The 22131-nt window shown below is 54.4% G+C and overlaps 1 protein-coding gene and 1 long non-coding RNA gene across 2 annotated transcripts; one reads left to right on the top strand and one right to left on the bottom strand.

Annotated features, from left to right (window-relative positions):
• Positions 1–675: 675 nt before the first annotated feature.
• LOC128850905 (uncharacterized) lies at positions 676–4757 on the bottom strand. The gene is made up of 5 exons (XR_008448137.1): positions 4477–4757; positions 4247–4310; positions 1572–1651; positions 1371–1486; positions 676–1128 (listed from the first exon to the last, which is right to left on the bottom strand). It is a non-coding gene; the product is annotated as an uncharacterized LOC128850905 (long non-coding RNA).
• A 3629-nt stretch (positions 4758–8386) lies between these two features.
• Positions 8387–13204, top strand: ZIC2 (Zic family member 2). The gene is made up of 3 exons (XM_054077970.1): positions 8387–9447; positions 11282–11445; positions 11620–13204. Exons 1-3 carry the CDS (start codon positions 8445–8447, stop codon positions 11890–11892), a joined length of 1440 nt encoding a protein of 479 aa, XP_053933945.1. The 5' UTR covers positions 8387–8444; the 3' UTR covers positions 11893–13204.
• The last annotated feature ends 8927 nt before the right edge of the window (positions 13205–22131 follow it).

Raw genomic sequence — 22131 nt, 5'->3', positions numbered from 1 at the left:
CCAGGGTTTTCCTAAAAAGAGGGCGGCGGCCGTGGGGGCGGAGGGGGATTCCTTCCCGTTAGAAAGCGAGTAAGCAGCCGAGGCTGCAGCACATGGTAGGGAGAAGGTTTGGGAGCCTGCCTTCGGCTTCTCCTCGGAGATCTCCTCCTCCCGAGGTGCACCGCAGACCCTTTCCGGGACGCCCCGTCGGGGGAGCCGCCCCTCGCGGGGCCACCAGCCGTACCCCAGGAGGCTGCCTCCGCCTCAGCCCTAATTCAGCCTCGAATTAACAGGGAGGAAATCGCCACAGTTACACTGCCCCGGAGCAGCAACGCCCCTCGACGTTTTGGAATGTCGGGGAGAGAGGTGGGCTGGGAAATGGGGGAATCTCCGGCTGAGGGACATCTGCCAGGAGTTGCTGCCCGTGACAGGAAAAACTGGGGCTCCCCTGAAGGGGGGCAGACGTGGGGAGAGAGAGGGGGGAACGCTGTGACTGGCCCTGGGGTGCTGAGTGTGTTAGTTCTCGAAAGAGAAGCGTTTGGTGGAACGCCAAAACTGCCCTTCCCGCACAAAGGAGGATGCTGCCGTTTGGGCGTCAGGAAAAGGCAGGGCCGAGGGTATCCCTGCCAACCGAAGAGAGGGAAAAGAGCAGTGCCGTGGCTTTTCTCTGGGGCCGCGGGAGGAGTGGTGGCCTTTATTGATATGTCATCTACTTTCCTTAGTCTGCTGGTCCTCCTGGGAATGCCTGGCGCTCCTTAAGAAAGTGCAGTGCTGGGGGGCAGCAGGAGAAGAAACGGGGCGGGGGATGCCAGGGGACATACACCCCCTCCCGGCCCTCCCCGGCCACCTTGTTCCTTCGAGCAAAGCACATCTGCGTGTCCCTTGCCGAGCCACGTCCAATGGAAGCCCCGTGCTGGTGCGGCATTTCCCGGGCCGGGCTCCAGCCCTCCTCTCCTCCCTTTCCCCCTCTACTCACGTGGGGAAAACTCCCAGGATTTGGCCAAAAGAGAGACAGAGGCGGGAGGGCAGGAACCAGCCCCGCGGGGAGCCCTGGTCCCCTTTCCCCTGATGGGGGACCCGTCGGTGCCCCCCGGAGCCAAGCCGATGCTGCCGAGGGTTCGCCTGGTCGTGGTGGGGGTCTCGGTGATGCTGCAAGGCAAGGAACCAGAATAAATACTCTCCCGGCTTTAAAACGGGCTGCTCGATGGTTTTATTGCACAGTAAAAACTTCTCGTCCCAAACTAGCCGTGCCTCTGCATAAGTATTTATATACGTGTATTTTTACCCCAACAGCGCCCTCCCCCTCCCCCAAATTCTGGGCGCGTTGCCGGACCGAGGTCCCGAGATGTAAATGGTTGGATGGGAGATGCTGTGGAGGTGAAGAACAGTACCTTGCTCATGCCTCCGTGTCCCGCTCCTGTTAAACGCAGCGTGGTGTGTATCTGTCATCGATTTAATACGTCTTAATTCAAATATATCCCCCCGATCAATTTCTTTTTATGAGTGGCTATAAAACAAAGAAAATATTTTATAGCTGGGTAATAGGCAGCTGACCTGCGACTGTGGGGAGGGAGGGGTTGGCCAGGACTCACGTGGAAATTCGCACGTTTTTAGGACACCGGGAAGAGAAGGCGGCTGCCCGGGCTGCCATGGTTTTGGACGGGGCCAACCCCTAAAAAGGATGGTGAAGAATTTCAAGCCCATTAACTCACGGAGCCCAGCTCAGACCTAGGCTGCCACAGCGCTGAGGGGACCAGGCAGGGGGACTGAGGGGGAGGGGGGAGGGCTGAGCGTCCCTATCCCCTCCTGTCCCCCCCAAAGCCCCGGCAGCTCCCGTCGGGGGTCGGCTGAGCCGGCTGCAGCGCCCTCCCGCCGTGTCCCGCTCGCTGGCAACCCCGCCAAGGGACACTGGGAGTGGCTGCAGAGGCGGAGGGAAAGCCTGGAAGCCCTCGAAGATATATTTCCTAAAGGTTCCTCTAGAAAGCGAGCTCGGGCTATGGGCTTTAGGAAGGGTTTAGCTGTAAAACGTTGTGCTGTGAGCTGCATTATGTAAATGTATGCTAATGATCATGAGCACCATTTACAAACAATCGTCTTTAATGCACGTCTTATTGATAGTTAGGGAGCGTGGAGCAATATTTTATAACGTGTTAAAACATTCTTCTGGGGAACCATTAAAAAGTGAAGGCGATTGCCGCTTTCCTCGGCAAGACCTCCCCATCTCTCCAAACCTTCTAAAGCAGCTGCCCGGCCGCCCGCCCCGTCGCGGGTGGATTTCTTCGCTGCCTTGCGGCGTGGAGTACCCTGTGGCACCGTTCCCTCCGCGAACACGGGGGACTGGCGATGAATTCGGCCAGCGGCAGAGGGGAGCACCCCAAGCCGGGTGGAAATTGACCCCGACACCTTCCTCCTCGTCCCGTCGAGGGGACAGCATGGATGTGCCGCCACCCCGGACGGGAGAGGGGGGTCATGGCTCGTCCATGGGCACGAAAGGGAGAGAGGCTGCGTTTGGCAGCGAAGCTCCCCGTCCCTCCTTCCTGGAGGAGATCAGGGGATGGATATTTTAGACCCTTAAAAACGCGGCAAATAAACGCCCTGCTCTCGTCGTCCCGTGCGCCTAAGCAGGAGCCCCAGGGCCGGCTCACAGCCCCGAGGGGCGCCGGCACCGTGCCCGCCGTCGGGGCTGCCTCCGCAGGGACCCGCCGCGTATCAGGGACGGGGATTTGCGGGCACCTACTAAAGTTTCGGAGTTGCCAGGGAAAACCGGCTCCATCCCCGCACGGCCCCTTCGAGGATTTCTCAAAGAGGGGCAAAATAAGGACAAAAATTTCCATCCTTCAATCCCTGTGTATATGTAGGTGCGCGTGTATACTTATGCATGCGGAGAGAGAGAAAAGAGAGAGGCGGCCTCAAGGAAACCCAGGCCAAATTTTGCTCTGCGTTCCCTTCCCCTCTCTCTGTAGCCGAACGTCACCATTGGAAGAAGCTGTTGAGATAAATCAAATAGTGACACTTTGACGGCTTTACTTGTATAAGCAATATGGTTACCATATGGCATTGTTATTTATGAATGACAGCATAAATTGTATTACAAAGTCCATCGCGCATTATTGGGAAGCTTTTCCCCTGCCTCCAACGTTTACATGGGCATTTCCAGGAGGAAAAAAAAAAAAAAAGGAGAAAAAAAAAAGATGCATATAATAAAACCAATCGGTGCTGCGGCGAACTCCGTTTTAAGGGCGTTGCGCGGGGTTTGCGCGGTGGGGCAGGGCGCGCAAAATACGCGGCGCATCTTTCCAGCCTCAGCTGGGCAGGGAGGAGGCACCGGCTGCCGCTTGACCGAGGTTGCCGTCCTGGAAACCACCGCTATTCTGTTTCTCTCCCTCTCTACCATACGGCATCACGGCCGAGTGCAGAGTTTTATATGGCAACTGCTTGTATACATATATATAACTTATATACATATATATGTGTAAGTATATATATATATTTGTATATATGCAAATAAAAGACCAATAAATATTAATAGCACAAAACATGGTGCTCCTTCCTGCGCCCCCTCCCTACCTAGAGGTTTAAAAAAAAAGAAAGGGGGGAAAAAAAAGGAAGGAAAAAAAAAAAAGGCATTTAAAAATTACAGCTTTGGCTGAGATTTTCATTATTTCCCCTTTTTCTTTTACATTACGCTGCCGGTAGAGCCTGACAAAGAACTTTTGTCCCGAAGTGTATTTTACAGAGGGAGGCTACAGCACAACACATGTGGTCTTCACGGGTCATAGGTCGAACGGCCTAGAAGTGCCTCGGATCGGCACCATCAAAGGTAACCTGCAACTTAATATCCTGTTGATGAGCTTGTTGAATTTATGAGTGTCTGTGATACAGACAACGGTGCAAGTGATTCCTCCCAATTGGCCTCTTCTTCCCAAGCTGCGGCCCCGCCGCACGCCCCCTCCTCACACCTCGTCCCGAGGAGGAGAGAAGACTGGATTTGGGGGGGGGGGGGAAAAACCCTCTTCCCTCCATCCCAAGCCTGGATGACCCTTCCTCCTCTGGTTGCCCGGCGAGGCTGCACCCCCGGCTGCCCGGGGGAGAGGGAGGGAGGAGGACTCGGAGCAGATGACACCTCCCGGGCAAAGGGGCAGAAGGAGAGGGTATGTGCCGGGAAAGCAAGAAACCGCTCTCTCCCGTCCCTAAACCCTCCTCCTCCAGCTCCCTCCGCATCAGAATTAAAGCCCAGCAGTTTGAAAGAAAATTTCGGAGCACTTACAAGGAGGGGAGTGCTTTCCCGGGAAGGCTGAGGTTTGCTCTGCAGGGCTGGCACCTCCAGAAACCTGTTGAAAAAAAAAAAACTTCTGGAAATAAACCAGTTTATCATCGACTTCGGGTAACCTCTCTCTTTCCTCCCTGGAAAGCTGCCGTGAGCTGCGTTTCTGGCGGTGCCTCTGCCCCCCTTCCCTCCCTCCTTTCCCTCCCACCCTCGCTCCCTTCCCTTGTTACCCGGTGACATGGGGGGGAAAGGGGTTTTGCGGTTCGGAGGGAAATAAAGCACTTCTTAGGAGGGACGGCGACGTGACTTTGAACTTGGATCAGCTCCTCTGTTTCCTGCAGAGAGAGTAAGGCTGGAGCCCTGAAAGAATAGCAGAGCGCGGCCAGCCCGCGGGGGCTCCGGCTGGAATTCACCGCCTGGCCTCCCCCTCCAAAAAGCGCCCCGGAGCCGGCGCCGCTGAGAGGAGGGAGAACGGGGCCAGGGGAGGCAGGAAAGGCAGGGGAGGAAGGGAAAGGAGGAAAAGAAAGAGAGAAAAGAGAAAGGAATAAAGAAAGGCACAAAAGGAATAAGAGAGAAAGGAAAAGAAAGGGAAGGAGAAAAAAGAAAAGAAAGGGAAGGAGAGAAAGGAAAAGAAAGGAAAAGAAAGAAAAAAGAAAGGGGAAAGAAAGGGAAGGAAGGAAGGGAGGAAGGAAGGAAGGAAGGAAGGAAGGAAGGAAGGAAGGAAGGAAGGAAGGAAGGAAGGAAGGAAGGAAGGGAGGAAGGAAGGAAGGGAGGAAGGAAGGAAGGGAGGGAGGAAGGAAGGAAGGAAGGAAGGAAGGAAGGAAGGAAGGAAGGAAGGAAGGGAGGGAGGAGGGAAGGAAGGAAGGAAGGAAGGAAGGAAGGAAGGAAGGAAGGAAGGAAGGAAGGAAGGAAGGAAGGAAGGAAGGAAGGAAGGGAGGAGGGAAGGAAGGAAGGAAGGAAGGAAGGAAGGAAGGAAGGAAGGAAGGAAGGAAGGAAGGAAGGAAGGAGATAAAAGCGATGAAAAGGGAAGGAAGGGAAAGATAGAGAGTAAGAGGAGAAAAAGAGAAAGAGAAAGAAAGAGAGGAAGAAAGAAAGAAAGAAAGAAAGAAAGAAAGAAAGAAAGAGAAAGAAAGAAACGTAAAGAACGAAAAAAACAAAGTAAAATAAAAGTGAGACAGAGAAGGAAGAAAGAAGAACGAGGTACATATCCAGAAGGTAGGCAATTATATGAACATTCGCTCTTTTTTTTTTTTCACCTTTTTTTTTTTTTTTTTTTCAAAATAGTGGTTTTAACTAAGAATTTTCCTGGACATTTTGATTCCCTTTCTAATCTCAGATGTAGTAGCTTCTTTAAAATTTAGAGAGAGGGAAAAAAAAGTATTCAAGGGTCTAGTTGTTCGTATGATTTTTTCACTAATCTGGAGACAGACGATGGAGAAGACCAAGCTTTCCTCTCCAGCTTGGGGTCTCGAAATCCCCAGCAGCGGTGGAGGACACTTCTCAGACCTCCGCCTCGAAAATCTTTCAGGAAAGGAAGATAAAATTTGTTGGCGATCTGTTCCTGGGAACCTGCGGGGGAGTCAGGACAAGGACAGCATATGCTCCCAAGCTGCAGCCTGGGAAGGCGATATCTGGGGAGCAGACACTCCTGCCTGTAAAGACAAGACCGAATAACGGCGTGGTGATGAGGAAAGGGTTGCTGGCATCAGAGGTGTAGCTCTGCATTAAAATTCAGTTTATCTTCTAATGCCCATTTCGGATTAGACGGAAACCCACTTCTTCCCCAATTAAATCCTCCCCTTGTTCGAAGAGTAATGTCCGGTACTGCCGTATTTCAGCCGCTTTCGGACAGGCTTGGAAATATTTTAACTACTTAGTGGCAATGATAGGGAAAATTTTAGTTAAACAACCCTAGCTGGTGGGCAATGTTACCTTTTCCTTCCTTCCTTCCTTCCTTCCTTCCTTCCTTCCTTCCTTCCTTCCTTCCTTCCTTCCTTCCTTCCGTCTATCTATCTATCTATCTATCTATCTATCTATCTATCTATCTCCTTCTGTTCTGAAAGCCCTGCTCGGACTCTGGGTCCATCTTTGAGGGTGCCTGTGCCTGATGTGGGATTTAATGCCGTGAGGAGTCACAGGAGGAATGTCTCATGGAGAATTTCGTCCACCTCTTCGAAAAAGCACCCCCAAACCACACCAATCCCTATATTTTGGGCTGCTTCTCCACCGACCCCAGAGGCCGTGGGGATCGAGACGCAAGTGCAGGACGGTTAAGATTCCAAATATTAACGTCGGGGTTTATTTTTTACAAAGCCTTATTTATTGGCGAGCTGCTGGCCCCGAGATGATTATTTTTCTGCCACTACAAAACAAACCAAAGCAGGGGCCAGACATGTATTTACGGGAGGGGGAGGGGAAGGGGACTTGTTTGCTCTGTGTGTGTGCGGGGGTGTGGGTGTGCGGCTTGGATGCTTTTTATTCCTGCCATGTAAGAAACCGGTTTCCAAATAACAATGGCAGGGTGGGTTTTGGGGATTTTTTTTTTTTTTCTCGGACTAGTATTTGTTTCTTTTTCAAGAAAATGGACAGATAAGGCAAACCCTTAAAGCATCTGCTCTCGGATGCACATTCATAACACATGCAGATCGACTCCTCTGCTCCCGCGCAAATGGTTTAAAAGCCCAAACAAACAAGACGACCGTTCCCTCTTCTATTTGCATTTTTATTTTATTTTATTCTACCCCTCCCAAGCCGCCGTCGTCCCTCCAACGTGACTTTTATTTGATAAACCCCCCACCCCTCCTGGCTTTCTCCATCATGGGTTTGATTCGCTTTAGCCGAAAAGGGGCTGCAGGATGGGCGAGTTCCTCCCTCCCTCTGCCACCACCTAAAACCAAAAAGTCGGCAGCCCCCAGCCACACACACAGAGACAAACACACGGAGACAAACACACACGGACACACATCCCCCCCTGTTTACGTTTTAAGCCCCTCGCTTTGTTTGTTTGCCTCCCAAGGCAGGATCGCATGGCCAAGCGCACATCGATATTTGCCGTGCGTGTGGCTCGCCGCGCCGCTCCCCTCGCCACGGGGGAGGCTGGAGAAGGGGGGGAACACCCCCCCACACCCCCCAAAAATAAGGAAGGCGGTGGCGGTGCCGGGCTGGGGGCGGCCCCCGGGGGCGGGCAGGGCGCGGGGCGGCCGCGATGCCATTAGCCCGGTGGCCGGGGACGCCCGGATGGACGGGGCGGCTCGGGCCAATGAGCGGGAGCCGGGAAAGCGGCCGGGGAAAGGCGGCGGTGGGAGAGGAGCCGGGAGAGCGGGAGGGGAGAGGGAGAGAGGGGGGAGGGATGGAGGGAGGGATGGAGGAAAGGAGGGAGGGAAGGAGGGAGGGAAGAAAAAGAGGGGGAGTGAGGGGAGGAGGAGGAGAAAAATAAAAAGCCGCCGCCTCAGCAGCGCCCACCGAAATAAACAGAGGAGCCCGAGGCGGCGCGGGCGGAGCGGGGCTGCAACTCCGCCGCTCCGGCCCCGGCGCTCCGCGGCCCCTTTCCCTCCCTCCCCCCATCCTCCTCCCCTCCCCACCCCCACCGCCGCCCTTATTGTTTTTAATCCGCCTCCGGCATCCCCCCCTCCTCTCCTTTCCGCCCCTCGGCGGCGGGGGCGGTGCGGGGCGCCCCCCCGGGTCCCCTTCGCTCCGTGGGAACCCGCGGCTGCAAGTTTTCTTCCGTGAGAGACGCCGCTCGTGCCCGGCGGAGGATAAAAAAACGAGAGGAAAGGGAAGGGAAAGGAAGGGAGTGTATGTGTGTGTGTGAGGGGGGGGGAGGACCGCGGGGAGGGCGGGGGGCGGCGGCGCTGACATCCCGGTGGCGGCGGAGGGGCGGGGGGGGGGCGGCGGTAGCGGCGTGTGTGTGTGTGCGCGAGTGTGTGAGTGCGTGTGTGCCGCAGGGAGCGGCGAGGCGAGCCTTGCCCCCCCCATCCCCACCGCCGTCCCTCCCCTGCTCCCCCTCCCCTCCCCTGCCCGCCCCCGCCTCAGCTCCTTTAATACACTTTGGTTCTCCGCTCGCCTTTGGACTCCGCTCTGCCCGGCTCCGGCGGCGGCAGCGGGCTCGGGGCGGGCGGGGGGACGCGGCGGCCCCGCACCGGGGCGGGCGGGCGGCAGCGGGGGAGGCGGCGGCCCCGGCCCCGGAGCGGCTCGGACGATGCTGCTGGACGCCGGCCCGCAGTTCCCGGCCCTCGGCGTGGGCACCTTCGCCCGGCACCACCACTCGGCCGCGGCGGAGATGCAGGACCGGGAGCTGAGCCTGGCGGCGCAGAACAGCTTCGTGGACTCGGCGGCGGCGCACATGGGCGCCTTCAAGCTCAACGCCGGAGCCCACGACCTCTCCCCCGGGCAGAGCTCGGCGTTCACCTCGCAGGCTCCCGGCTACCCCGCCGCCGCCCTGGGTCCCCACGCCGCCCACGTCGGTTCTTACTCCGGGGCTCCTTTCAACTCCACCCGGGACTTCTTGTTTCGCAGCCGCGGCTTCGGGGACTCGTCGCCGGCCGGCGGGCAGCACGGCATCTTCGGCCCCGCGGCTGGCAGCCTGCACCACCCGCACACGGACGCTCAGAGCCACCTCCTCTTCCCGGGCATCCACGACCAGCACGGCCCCCACGCCTCCCAGAACGTCCTCAACGGGCAGATGCGCCTGGGCTTGCCGGGAGAGGTGTTCGCCCGCTCGGATCAGTACCGGCAGGTCTCCAGCCCCAGGACTGACCCGTACTCGGCGGCTCAGCTGCACAACCAGTACGGCCCCATGAATATGAATATGGGCATGAACATGGCAGCCCACCACCACCACCACCCAGGTGCCTTTTTCCGCTACATGCGGCAGCAGTGCATCAAGCAAGAGCTCATCTGCAAGTGGATCGACCCCGAGCAGCTCAACAACCCCAAAAAAAGTTGCAATAAAACTTTCAGCACCATGCACGAATTGGTCACCCACGTCTCGGTGGAGCACGTTGGGGGACCCGAGCAGAGCAACCATGTCTGCTACTGGGAGGAGTGTCCCCGGGAAGGCAAGCCCTTCAAAGCGAAATACAAACTGGTCAATCATATCCGAGTGCACACGGGAGAGAAACCCTTCCCCTGTCCCTTCCCCGGCTGCGGAAAAGTTTTCGCCAGATCAGAAAACCTCAAAATTCACAAAAGGACGCACACAGGTAATTCGAATTTCTTTCGGCAGATTTCTTCTTCTGTCCGTGTACTTAAATATATATAAGATATAGAGACTCGGGCAAAGAGAATTAAAACGTTGAGAGTGATAAAATAAAGCTCCCGTTCGGTATTTATTTTTTTTTTTTCCCCGCGTTCCCTCACACGGCTGCGTTTGTTTTGGTTTCTTCTTTGCCGGCATCCTCCTCCCCACCCCCAAACTTCCCCGATTTCGAAAAGATATTTTACTAATTTCTTGTAATTTGCGGGGTGATCGATGTCGGTTGGTGCCGGGGCTCGGTGGGGTCTTACCGCAGAAACGCGAAACACGGGGAGAACTAAATTCTGCCGTCCTGCTAAAAGATGGGAAGACGTGTGTATATGTATGTGTGTATATATATGTGTGGATATGTATATATACATACACGAAAAGCCTTATACACTCACAATGCCCGGTGTATTGGCATGTAACTTCAGCGCTTGCGAGCGTGGTTTTCGTATATGGGTACTGAGAGAGAGAGAAACCGTGTAAATACGTGCAAAATCTGTCATTAGTGCAAAATCCCCTTCGTAGTGGCAAAATGTCCCTGTCTGGGAATGCTTTCCATTAAATTTAAATGGCGTGAGCAAGGCAATAAAATTTTCTCATTTCAAAATAAAAAAAAAAAAAGTGTTTTTAAAGTCTCACTCGAGGTGATTGAAGGTGTTTTTGCGAGACTTTATTAAATGATGTAATAGGGAACAGAAGATTTGAGGCTTGGAAACTTCCACCCAAATCAAGTGGAAGAGGGGCAAAGGATCCCAGGCTTTCCCGATGGAAAATCGCTTGAGTCGAAGGGTAACAAAAATAAACGCATCCTCCCGCCTCATCTATTATTCATTTACTGCTCCTGCCGGCTCGAACCGTGCCAGACTATTTCAGAAAGGACGGCCAAATATTTTAGCCACTTCCACTCTAAATATTTACCCGGAGAAAGACTAAAAATCTCGAGGCCTATTGTTTTCTCAAGTGCTAAAGCCCGATGCGAGGTGCGAGACGAGCTTTAGCAAGGTTTAAAATTTGAGAAATGTATTTGCATGAGATGCCCGCGCTGAAGTCATTGTGTCTGAGCGGATGTCTTTAAGAAACAATTTGGGTGCTAATGGAATTTAATATTAAACGCTTTCCTCCCTCCACTCCACCCCCCCCCCCCCCCAAAGCCAGGGGGAGAGGGGGGAGATGTGAAGTTCTCACCTCCAAATTACTCCCTGGCATTTGGAGTCCTGGCAGCCAGGCGAGAGGAATCCCTATGAAAATTAAATGAAGTATTTTACAGACCTTTAGTTTTCCCAGCGGATGCGCGTTTATCTCGAATATCCATACACGAAACAATCTGCCCGGCCTTAAATCTGCCGGTAATGGTTTCCAGTTTAACAGGATAGCGGATTTGGTACCAAGGAGAAACGGCTCCGTGTTTGGTTTTTTTTTTCCCTTTTCTTTTCTCTTTTTTTTGTGTTTTTCTTTTCTTTTCTTTTTTTCTTTTCTTTTTTTTTTTTTTTCCCCCCCTAATTCTCCCTCTTTATCGCCTGTCTTTCAACGTCTTTCGGGGCCGGTCGAAATAAAACCGAGTGCCCTGGAGGGGCTGCAGGACTCGAGGGGGGAGCGAAATTCGTTAGGAAAAGGAGGCGGCGGACGGGCACTGCGGAGCAGGAGCCTCTTTGCTCTGGGAAGCGTCTGGGAGCGAGAGGCCGAGAGCGCAGAGTGGGGAAAGGGGAGGAAAGCCCGAGGGAGCTGCGCTGGTTTTGCGCGGGGGGGCTGCGCGGGGATGCCCTCGCTCACCCCCGCCCGCTCTGTCTTTGCAGGGGAGAAGCCCTTCCAGTGCGAGTTCGAAGGCTGCGACCGGCGCTTCGCCAACAGCAGCGACCGCAAGAAGCACATGCACGTCCACACCTCGGACAAGCCCTACCTGTGCAAGATGTGCGACAAGTCCTACACGCACCCCAGCTCCCTGCGCAAGCACATGAAGGTACCCGGCCCCGGGAGGCGGGAGGGCGGCCGCCCCGCTCCGGGCGCCCCGTCGGGGCGGCGGGCGGCGGGCGCGGGGCCCGGGGGGCCGGGCAGGCGGCGGGGGGCGCTCCCGGGGGGCTGCCGCTCCCTCGCCGTCCCCCCTCCACCGGGCCTTGTTGCCTTTGCCCCCCAGGTGCACGAATCGTCCCCGCAAGGCTCTGAATCCTCCCCGGCCGCCAGCTCCGGCTACGAATCCTCCACGCCGCCGGGGCTGGTGTCCCCCAGCGCCGAGTCCCAGAGCAACACCAACCTCTCCCCGGCGGCGGCGGCGGCGGCAGCGGCGGCGGCGGCGGCCGCGGTGTCCGCCGTGCACCGGGGAGGAGGCGGCGGCGGCGGCAGCGGAGGTGGCGGAGGCGGCGGCGGCCACAGCGGGCTCTCCTCCAACTTCAACGAGTGGTACGTGTAGAGGGGGCCCCGCCGGACTGCTCTGCACGGCCCCCGGCAGCAGGGACCGAGCCCGCCGGAGATGCGCCGGGAGATGCCGCCGCACCCGCCGGCAGCGAAACGACGACCGGGCACGGGGGGGCTTCATCTCCCCACACCCCTCCGGTCTGCGGGCCTTTTCTTGTTCTTGCTGTTGGACTTTTTTTTCCTTTATTTTTTTTCTTCTGATTTTTTTTTTGAGGACATTTTGAACCAGCAAAACAATTTTTTTTAATTCTATAAAACTACGTGCTGAAAAACGTAAGAGAATGAGTAAATAAATAGAGGAACGGAAAGGGGGGAGAGAGAGAGAGAGAAACAACCCCAAACGCCACCAACGCATCACCCAGCGAAAAGCTCCTTAAGCCGGCGGAAAGAAACTCTCCCTCCGGAGCCTCCAGACAAAAGATCAGAGACTCCAACCCCTCCGGCCCCTGCGCCTCCCTCCCGGAGCTGCCAGAGCCCTCCCGCCCCGCCAACTCTGTACATAGGGCCCTCTCCTTCCTCCGGCGAGGTGGGCAACGAAGTTTTCCTGGATTCTTGGTGTATAGAAGTTCGTCCCGTTTGTAAACCGCGGATTGGTCCCCTCCTCCTCCTTCTTTTTTTTTTTTTCTTTCTTTCTATTTTTTATTCCTCTTACCCCCCTCCCCGAGAAAGTGATGGACTTGTTTTCATTTCTCCTCCTCTCCTTCCTTGCTTCCCTCTCTCTTCCTTTTTTTTTTTTTAGTTCACCCCTTTAAAAAAAAAAAAAAAGTAACGTGGAAGGAAAAAAAATGGTTTCTTTTGTAATCGTGATATCTTGAATATTGTGTTCCTTTTTAAGAGGCAACTTGATTGTAAACTGCATTTCAACTATAGACCGGGGAAGAAATACCGTGCCAAAGTCTCCATTCTGTTACTCGCAGACACACACACACGAACAACAACGCTTGTGAATGTATTTTTTCTGTTAGCTGGGTTTACATGTGATGTTTTAGTGCTTTTGCAAGTTCAATTTGTTAGTTCCTGTTCGAAAGATTGTGAGGAAAAATAAACGTCGTGCCGTTAGCTTTTCCGTAATAACACCCTTCCTCCTGTAAATACCTGTTACCATATTTATCCATTTGTAATTAAATTATGGTATTAACTTGCTACAGAGGAAACAGTATTTATAAAGAATGTTTCTTAACTATAAATATGTACAATTGTGAGCATAAACTGTTTCAGATTTTTTATTTGAAGGTTTAAGTGATTTCATCATTTCTTGTGATATGTTTTGAGAGTAATGCATACAGAAATATAATAAAACGTGTTGAAACTGCACGAGCTGTTTCCTTTCTAAGCCAAGGGCTCTCTGAAACCTGCTCTGGTGCATGTGAGGGGCTGAGAGGCGGCTGTAAAACAAATGCTTTTAAAAAAATCCACCGGTTACTGGAACAGGAAGGTTTCTTCCAGCTGGGGTCTCCGTCCAGGAGAGGAAAAAAAACCCACATCGTTTTGGGAAGCCTCTAGGATAAAAGAAAAAGGTGAGCGTTTGCACGTTCTCCAAATGTCTTGCTAGGCAGGATCTGCTTTAGAAAGAGCTTTAAGCGGCAAGAGCGAAGCTCCCTTAGCCTTCTGCCTTATTGGGGTTTACGCTTGTTCCCGAGGTGCTTGTGTGGAAGGGGAGCTCCTTCCCCACTGGGTGACAAAGCGAGGCGCTCCGGGGCGGAGGTGAAGGGGCAGCAGCCAGGCATCGAGCCGTAAATCCAGTCCTTCTGCGCCTCCCCGTTTTTTTTTGGTAGCCCTGGAGAGGAAAAAGTGGCGACTCCCGAGAACTCGCATTTCTGTTCGAGTTTTCTTTTTATTCTCCTTCTCTTTTTCTCTCTCTCCTTTTATTTTTTTTTCTTTTTAATTTATTTATTTTTTTTATCCAAAGGAGCGGTTTGGGTTGTCAGATGCGTCCAGCGAGGGCTGGAGAGCCGCGGGGCGATGCCTTTGCCGGGATGCTGCCCCAGCGCTGCTCCGCGGGCGCCGTCGGGGCCAGGACGGCGGAGCCTCAGCGGCTCTCCCGCCGCACCAGGACACCCAAGGAGATTGTGTCAACAGCCAGGAAATCGTGGAAAAACCTCGGCCTTGCCAAGCCACCGAAATACGCCCTGGGAAGAGGCATCGCTGTGAGCCGGGCTCCGAGCGCCCTGCGGTGGCTGCGCTACCTTCAACGGCAGCTCGGGCAGGCAGGGAGAGCCCTTTGCTCTTCCCACCCGGCCCTCCCCACCGTCTCCCACCCGCTACAGACGTCGCTTTGGGTTTTTCGGGCTTCATTCCCCACGTCCAAATACCGGCCGAGGTGTCCGGAGCCGGTGTGGGGGAGATAAGGATGCAGACGGGGATACGCGGTGTCCTGCTCGCCTCCGGGGTGGGATGAGGGTTACCTACACCCAGGAGGAGGGGAGAAGAGAGGGAAAGACTCCCCCCATCCCGTCCCGCCGCTGTCAAGGAAGTTTAGCCGCCGAGCCGAGCCGGAGCATCCTCTGCGGCCGCGCCCCTCCCAGTGCAGCCATCCCCGCGCACACGGCAGGCTCCCCGGGTAATCAAACGGCTATTAAAACCTAATTTATGTTCGGTAATAATATTACGCCAAAAAAATATTTATTAAAATCATTGGCATATGCCTCCTGCCCCTTGGAGAGATCCGTGGGAAACGCAGCCGCGAGGATCCCTCTTTGTCCTGCCCGGCCTCCCCGCAGCCGAAAAACCAAACTTCAAGAGCCCCTGCCAGCCACCGGCTGCCCAAACCCCCTCCTGGAGCCGGGGGTGCACGGGCAGCCCTGCCCAGAGGCAGCGAACCCCACTGCGGGGTCCCCGCACCCCGGCGAGAAGCACCCCAGCTCCGCCTTCTCCCCTTCTGCCTTCGGGGGGCTGATGCCCCCTCGACCCCCGACAGAGGGGAGCAGGCAGTTCCCCCAGTCTGAAAGGCAGGTCCTGCGGCAGCAGGGGCAGCCAGGGATGCCTTCATCCCGGCAGGCCCTGGAAGGGGCTGTGGCGCCCTTGGCCGTGAGCAACCCCCCCTCCTTCCCTGTCCTCCCAGGGCTGGCCCTGAACTTGACCCTGGCCTCGGCTGCTGCAGCCCGCAGCCCCTCTCCGCCCGCCTCCCCCGGGCGCTGACCCCGGCCCGGCCCTGCCACGCTTAAGGGAGAGCGGTAATTCATCGGGTTCAGGGGTTGGGTGGGTGTTTTTTTGGGGGGTGGGGAGCGTGGAGAGTAACCAAGACCCGCCTCGCAGCCCTATGCGCGGGTGGCCCGAGCTCAGGAACCTGTGGCCCCGGTGTCCCCCTCTGCTCTCCTTCTGTCCCCTCTCCTTCGCCCATCCCCCCCCCCCCCCCCCCCCCCCCCCCAATTTCCCACTCCCCCATCTCTCTCCCTTTGTCTTCCACAAGGAGACAGAGTTTTCCAAAACCGTGAAGACAACTTGGGGACCAACCTGGAGGGAGACCAGGGGCAGCCCCGACGCCCCCCGACGGCGCTGCCCGACGGCTCCCGTGTGGCCCCGTCCCCGCACTCGGGACACCCCTCCGCTGCCCCCCGGGCCCGGAGAAACCGTGCCCGGCTGCGGCAGCCCCACCGTCCCTGTTCTCCTCCGGTGGCACGGCTCTTCGTTTACTGTGAAATGTACGGTTTTCATTCTAATTCTTATTATTCATCATCAAATTCGCTCCTAACTCTGCCTGGAGAGCCCCTGAAAACATGGGGGGAAAAAACAAATATCCGTGGGAACTGAGCTCTCCTTACGGGCTCTTTCTAAGCCAAAAAAGAAATTGAGGCTCAGTCCATAAAGCAAGTTGTGCTCTGCCCCAGGCAACAGGAGTGAAAGAGCAGCCCGGAGCTGCGGGCTCTGCCTTGCCTTCACCTGCCCGTGCTCGGTGAAACCCTCTCCTTCACCTGTTTGGCTGCTCGAGTGTCTTTGTGTTGCAGCTGATGGTGACCAAAAAAAAAAAAAAAAAAAGAAAAAATCAATCAAATAAATCAATCCAACCAACCTCCAGCCAAAAAAACCCAGAAATGACACAAGCACTAACCGAAATAAAATCAAAGAGAGCATCTCACTCCCCAAACCGAGCTCGGGGCCGGTCCCGGGAAACGCTTCCCAGCGGGCAAGGAGCTGCCCCTGCCCGGCCAGCCCCGCCGCGGGGCTGCAGCCGCTCCGCTCGGCTCTGCCCAGACCTCCCCAAACCCCCAACAGCCTTTTAAGTTTCCCCTTTGTTTTCAGAAACTCGTACACGTTTCCTGCCCGCTATGAAGACATAACCAGGCTCCCCCAAACCTCTCCCCAGCCACATGGGCACGCTAGGCGTGCGCCGGGCACAGCGAGGTACGTAAATTTTTCATCTCCATGCACGGTTGAGTTTGACGGTGGTGGTTTTTAATCTCGCGGGGTCGCTTTTTTCCTCCTTTTTGTTTTTCCCTTTTTTTTTTCTTTTTCACTTTCACCTTTTATTCTTCCTTTTCCCCCCTTTCCTTTCCTTCCTTTTTCCCCCCTCTTTTTTTTTTCTTCCTTTTTTTTGAATTTTTTGTTTTTTTTTTTTTTTTTTTTTAATTCCTTTTCCCCGAGCCAGACGGCCGGGGGAAGCAGTCGCATTTACCAGCAGAGCAAGCAAAAAAACTGTCGTCCCACTCTGCAAGGCACGGTGCTCCTCTCCCTCCCAAACTGCAATTCCTCCCTAGTGCCTTGGTTTTTTTTTTTCCTCTCCGATTTTTTTAAATTTCTTTTTGTTTTAGCCTCGCTCAGGCTGGAGGGTTTCTCTACCCTTCAATACTTGGGGGAAAAGAAAAGAAGAAGAGAAGAAAAGAGGGGAAGAAGGAGAAGACGAGCGGGAGGGGGCGAGGACCTTCGCCAGTGGTTTCATGTCTTTATTTAATAACACTTCAAAGTGTCTGCCCTACTGTTGTCCTGAGGAGAGGAAGCGAGGCACCAAACGGGCCGCCGATCCCACTTCCTCGCAGGACAGGAAACATGAGCAGGTTTCCCCCGCGCCCCTCGCCCGTGGCCTCAAGTGATGCTTGGACAAGACAAGCCCTCGGGAGGGAAAGCGGCAGGAGTGGGAGCTCCTCCAGCCGGCCCCAAGCGTGGGTTCCGTCCCGGAGCGGGAGGAAAGGACCCTCTTCTGGTGTGGAAAAGAACCGGCGACTGAAGAGGGGGTGGGAAGTTCTTCCAGCGGGGTGTGTTTGCGGCCGTGTGCGTGGGTTCGGTCTGGATCCCGAAATAAAGCAGTTTGCGGCTGGGGGAAAAGGAGGGGGGGGGGGGGAAGAGCAATTTTCCTTCCAACTTCTTTATTTTCTTCTTCCTAAGAGCACTAATTCCTCTGTGTGGGCAAACAGCCCTTCTCCTTTGATTCTTAGTCACAGCCCCTAGATTAAATCCCGGTTTTAATGAAAGCCGTGGCTGTGGCCGCATTAGGTGATGATAGTTATGAAGACGATCTGACCTGTTTTGATGAAGACGATCTGACCTGTAGGGAGAGAGGGAAAGGTCAGCCACATGCAGTGGCCAGATTTCTGCTCGTTCCTGGCACATGCTGCTACAATATTGATCCGTGGAGAAAGATAAACATGAAAGCTAGGTGCTATGTCCTGAATACTAATGAACGTGGCTTCCAGATTTTAATTGTTGGTGACTTATTATTTCCACCGTAAACGTTTGCTGACCGCCGCAGGGCGATTTTTCTCTGTTTTATTTTCTTTCTTATTTTTTTGAAAAAATTATTTTTGTTTTCTTTTATCCCACTTTATCTATTTCTCCCCCAGTCATTGAATCTTCCTCCCTCTGGAAATTTTTCCACCAAGTTACTTTGCCCAGGAACCCACCGCCCGCATCCCGTTTCCGTGAGACAACGAAGGCAACAGCCAGACCGAACGCCGCTTGAGAAACGGGGAAAGCTCTTCTGAAATGCAATATCTCGACCTGGGATCCACCTTTCTGCTTCATTACTCGCTCCATTCCCTCGCAGCCTAACTCTGCAGATGACACCGGAGTAGGGTTGGGGTTTTTTTTTCCAACCCTCCCCTGTCCCGCACCGTGCGGCAAAAGCAAAGGTTAAACTGGAAGAGAACTCTCTCTTCAAACGCTCCGCGATTTCCCAACTGTCTCCAGACTAGGTACACCTACGCTAGGCAAGGAGGGACAGAAAAACGCCGTTGTCTCGGGCAGAGAGACATAGCAGAGGCGTTTTCCTTGCCTAAGCGGAGCAGCCTGGCCAGGCAGGAGGAGGAGGAGGCGGCTCTTTTCGGAGTTTTTTGATTTTTTGTTTTGTTTTTTTTTTTTTTTTCCCCCTGCGATGGTAAACGCTTAAGGATCACTCGCTGCCTCTTGGAAATCACATTTTTTTTTTTTTTTTTGCCCTTCGAGATGGTCAAAACCAGCTGGAAATCGGGGAAAGCGAGTCCATGAAATAGCTGCCCCCAAACGCGTGTTTCAAGTTTCTGCAGCTTCGCGGACGACCCAGAGCAAGCACCACCGAGTATATGGGGGCAATTAACTGTATCAGGCTGGCATTTAAGAAAATGAGGGAGATATTAAACTCCTAATTCCGGTCATTACAAATAATTTTCATGAAGGGAACTTCTAAAAGATTTTTTTTGTTCCTCCCTTACGCTTTCCAGTCTATTTTTTAACCCCTGATTGATTTACTACGTAAGTAATTTTAGAGGATACAGTTTACAGCTTGAGTTATTAGGCTGAACACCTCTGGCTGACACCACAACACCTTTTTTTTTCTGCCTGCAGCTGTGAGTCACAACCCCATTTTCATACCAAACTGCTGCACATTCCTTCACAATATAGACTTCCTTCTTGCAAAGATCAAACATGCTCCAGCCAACGTGTTTATTTTAAAATGCAGGAAAATTAAATCTAAACACGGACTTAAAAGAAAAACAAACGCATCATTTCTTTCCCTGCTATCCTTCCTACTAAAGCAAAACATAATTAAGAGCGAACGGCGTAGACCGCTCTAATAAAATAATGCAGTGACAGAGCCAAAACAGTTGATTTCGACTGGAACGGGAACGGATCCTTCTGTTTGCTGTTATTTATTTATGTATTATTGTGGCTATGGTTTTAATTATATATGGGAACGTCAGGCCAAGATGCTGTAACCGTAGCCTCCCTTTAACACACTTTTCCTATTTGTTTAATGCCCGCGCTACAAGGCTAGAACAGGCACCATAAGGAAAATGGTTTCAATATTCTGTTTAAGAGCTTATAACAGGGAATTCCGGACTCGCAGGCAAACCTGCAGGCCTGCTCCGTGGAGATGCCCGGCAGGACCAGGCAAATTCCGTGCTCCTCGGCAGCTTTCGGGGTGCGGGGAGGGAACAGAGGGAGGGAATTGCGGGAGGGAGACGTGCCTGGAGTCATTTTTGCCCAGAAAAGTGGGGGTTTAAAAGCCTTCTTGCTGCTCAGCGGCACAGTCCCTGGGATGCTTTTTAATTTCTAGCAGGAGGAAGGTAGATTTGATCTCTGCTCCTGTCGGTAACCTACTGCCTACTCCTCCACGGACTCCACTTGATTTGGGGGAGGGGGTGTGAGCTCGCTGCGTGTCCTTCTTCCATCCCCTGGGTTACTTTTTTTGGCCCCGGGGGGGAGGATCTTGTCTTGTTCGCGTTGCCCATCATCTCCCCCCACTCCTCCAGTCTTTCCCCACGTCCTTGGAGCGATGGGTGAGGCGGGGGGAGCAGGACGTACCTGCCCGCGTTTGTTTACCTTGGGTATGCACACAGTTGGAAAAAAAAGATTACTTTAAAGGAGAAGAAAAATAAAGAAAGGAAAGAAGAAGAAGGAAAAAAAAAAAAAAAAAGCAAAGCGAACGATCATTTGCTTTAGGAAACAGATCAAATAACTCTTTCTCTCGCCCCTACAAACTTTCTCCAAGCCAAGCGGCTCCGAAGGGCTGAGAAAGGAGGCGGCGAGCTCGCACCGCGCTCCGGGCTGGGCTTTGCGAGGCAAGAGCAGGACCTGCCGAGTGGGTACACTGCTCCTCCCCGTGTCCCCCGGGGTTCCCGGGGCTCTCTCCCCTACCCTAGGGGCTATCCACCGCCTGCCGTCGCGGCTCGACGTGTGCCCAGCAGGGAAGGCAGGAGCCCTCCCGTGCCGGCAGGCAACGCGGCAGCCCCGGCGTTCGCACCTGTCCCGGAGCTGCTCGACGTGCGCTCCCTCAGCCCCGGTCGCTTTCCGAGGGCTTCCCGGGGCACCGAGGGGGCAACGGAGCCGGGATGCCTAGCACTGGGGAGAGGTTTTTCCCCTCTACCTCCCCCTTTCCGAAAAAGAAAAGACGGGGGAGGACGAGGTTCTCGTTTTCAGCTCTTCAATAAAAGCTCGGGGCACGGGAAAAACGGCGCAGAAAGCCGCAAGGGGCCCCTTCCACGCGTGGAGGCTGCTGCAATCTCCCAGCTAACGCCGTTCCCCCGGCGGGGAGGGAGACGGAGCGCCGCGGGAGGATGCGGAGCGCTCTGAGCCCTCCGCCCGCGCCCCCCCAGGGCGACTCTCGAAGGGACGCACGCCGTCGCGGATCCCTGGGCACTACGACACACTTGGCCCCTTAGAACTCTTGTTTCTCTTCCCCGTGAGCCTTGTCCCCCTTTCCATTAGAACCTCTGGCAACTTAGAGCCCCTGTCTCCCTTCCCCGTGAGCCCGTTCCCAGCGCAGCCCTCCCGGCTCGGACCCTTCAGCCCTCCCTGCGCTTTCCACAGGAATTGGGGGGGGGTCTGTCGGTCCAGGGAGGGGATCGGCTCCTGTCCCCCACCCCGTGCGTTTCCTTTAATGGGTTTGGAACAAACTAGAGCGGATCCCTCCGTCGTCTTTCCTTATCAATGTGCTTGGTGAGTACAGATCTTCAGGGATGCGCTGGGTGATGGCCCTCTCCGGCAGGAGAGCCTGGTGCTCAGCGGCCAGCGCACCCCGGCTGCCTCTCCACAAGTAGGGACCGAACCCTTCTAGACGCCTTTGAACAACAACAACAAAAAAGAGTAGCTGCATTTAATTAAAAGCATCGACGTTTCGTCGTGAGGCGGAGAACCCGTCTCCAAGCGGTGCCCCCGTGGCCGAAGGGGATTGGACTGGCAAATCCTTTGGGCTGCTCACACTCGTCCCCAGGGTCCCTGCTTCTGTGGGAGTTGGGGTGAATGAATGGTAAAAGCCAGAGAGGGTTTTTTGCCCCAAAACCTGATGAACGCAATTTTGCAACGAGACTAAAAGCTTCATTTTTATATATATATTTCCCCCGGAGAAGCACTGGAAGCGGCTCCCTTCGGCAGGTTACGAAGGAGATAAGTGTCTAAGTGTCCTGGCATTTCCAGGCTTCGATCACCAAGACCCACGGCAGAGCGCCCAGACTCCACGGCAAGGGGCGGCGAGCCTCTGCCGGCGTGGCCGCCCGTCCCGTCCTCTGCTTCTCCCGAGGTGGGAACATTTGAGGCTCCCTCCTCCTCACCCCAACCCGACAACCCTCTGCCCTGTCTGTCTCTGCCTGGTGAGACGCAGGGCTCCCATCCACTGTGCCACCGAGCGGTGGGTTCCCGAGGTCGCTCCGGAGCGTTTCGGGTCGCTTTTCGCTGTGTCGGACATCCCGCTATTTCGGGAAAAACACACCTGTGGTGGCCTTTAAAAGCCCTTTAAAAGTGGGGACACACGAGACTCTCGGGGGGAGGATGTCCCCGCCGTCGGAGTGACGAGAAGTGCCAGCCCGGGACCACGGAAACCAGAGCAGTTATAGCGTTTCGATGAAGCAGCGAGAGAAGGGAAGAAGCCGTCTTTGTTCAGCTGTTTGTTTTTTTTTTTTGGGGGGGGGCATAGATAACACTGACGAACCCTTCCGCATTAATGCACTTTATTTTTTGGTTTCCGCGGCTTTACGTTTTCGAAGCTTTCCAAGGGCACCCCTGGAAATTAAAGGATTAAACTCGATGCTCCACTGCACAAAAAGTACTGTGAAATGTAACGATAACCTGGTACTGGAACAATTACACAGATAAAACCCCGTTTTCTTAGTCTTTACAGTAGCAATGTTTTCTTTCCAGTGAAGGGAGTAACAAGCAGAAGGGGCAGAAGATGAGGTGGAGGAGCAAAGAAAGCTCCAGGGTCAGATCCTTGCTTCCCAAGCAAAACCAAACCAACCACTACTACCAGCCAAAAGAAATCTTATATGTTTTATTTGCCTTCCACGGTCTTGTATATTTAACACACCTTTTATTGCCCCATCGTGCTTCC

The sequence above is a fragment of the Cuculus canorus genome, chromosome 1, assembly GCF_017976375.1.
Source record: "Cuculus canorus isolate bCucCan1 chromosome 1, bCucCan1.pri, whole genome shotgun sequence".
Lineage (NCBI taxonomy): Eukaryota > Metazoa > Chordata > Aves > Cuculiformes > Cuculidae > Cuculus > Cuculus canorus.
Note: the sequence above shows the minus strand (reverse complement) of the source record. Positions and strands in the feature narration are given on the sequence as shown.

Bases quoted from the DNA above. Each gene is read 5' to 3' on its own strand.
- ZIC2 (XM_054077970.1), top strand. From the start codon at position 8,445: ATGCTGCTGGACGCCGGCCCGCAGTTCCCGGCCCTCGGCGTGGGCACC. The intron at 9,448-11,281 runs GTAATTCGAATT...CTGTCTTTGCAG, and splicing joins TCACAAAAGGACGCACACAG to GGGAGAAGCCCTTCCAGTGC. The intron at 11,446-11,619 runs GTACCCGGCCCC...TTTGCCCCCCAG, and splicing joins CCCTGCGCAAGCACATGAAG to GTGCACGAATCGTCCCCGCA.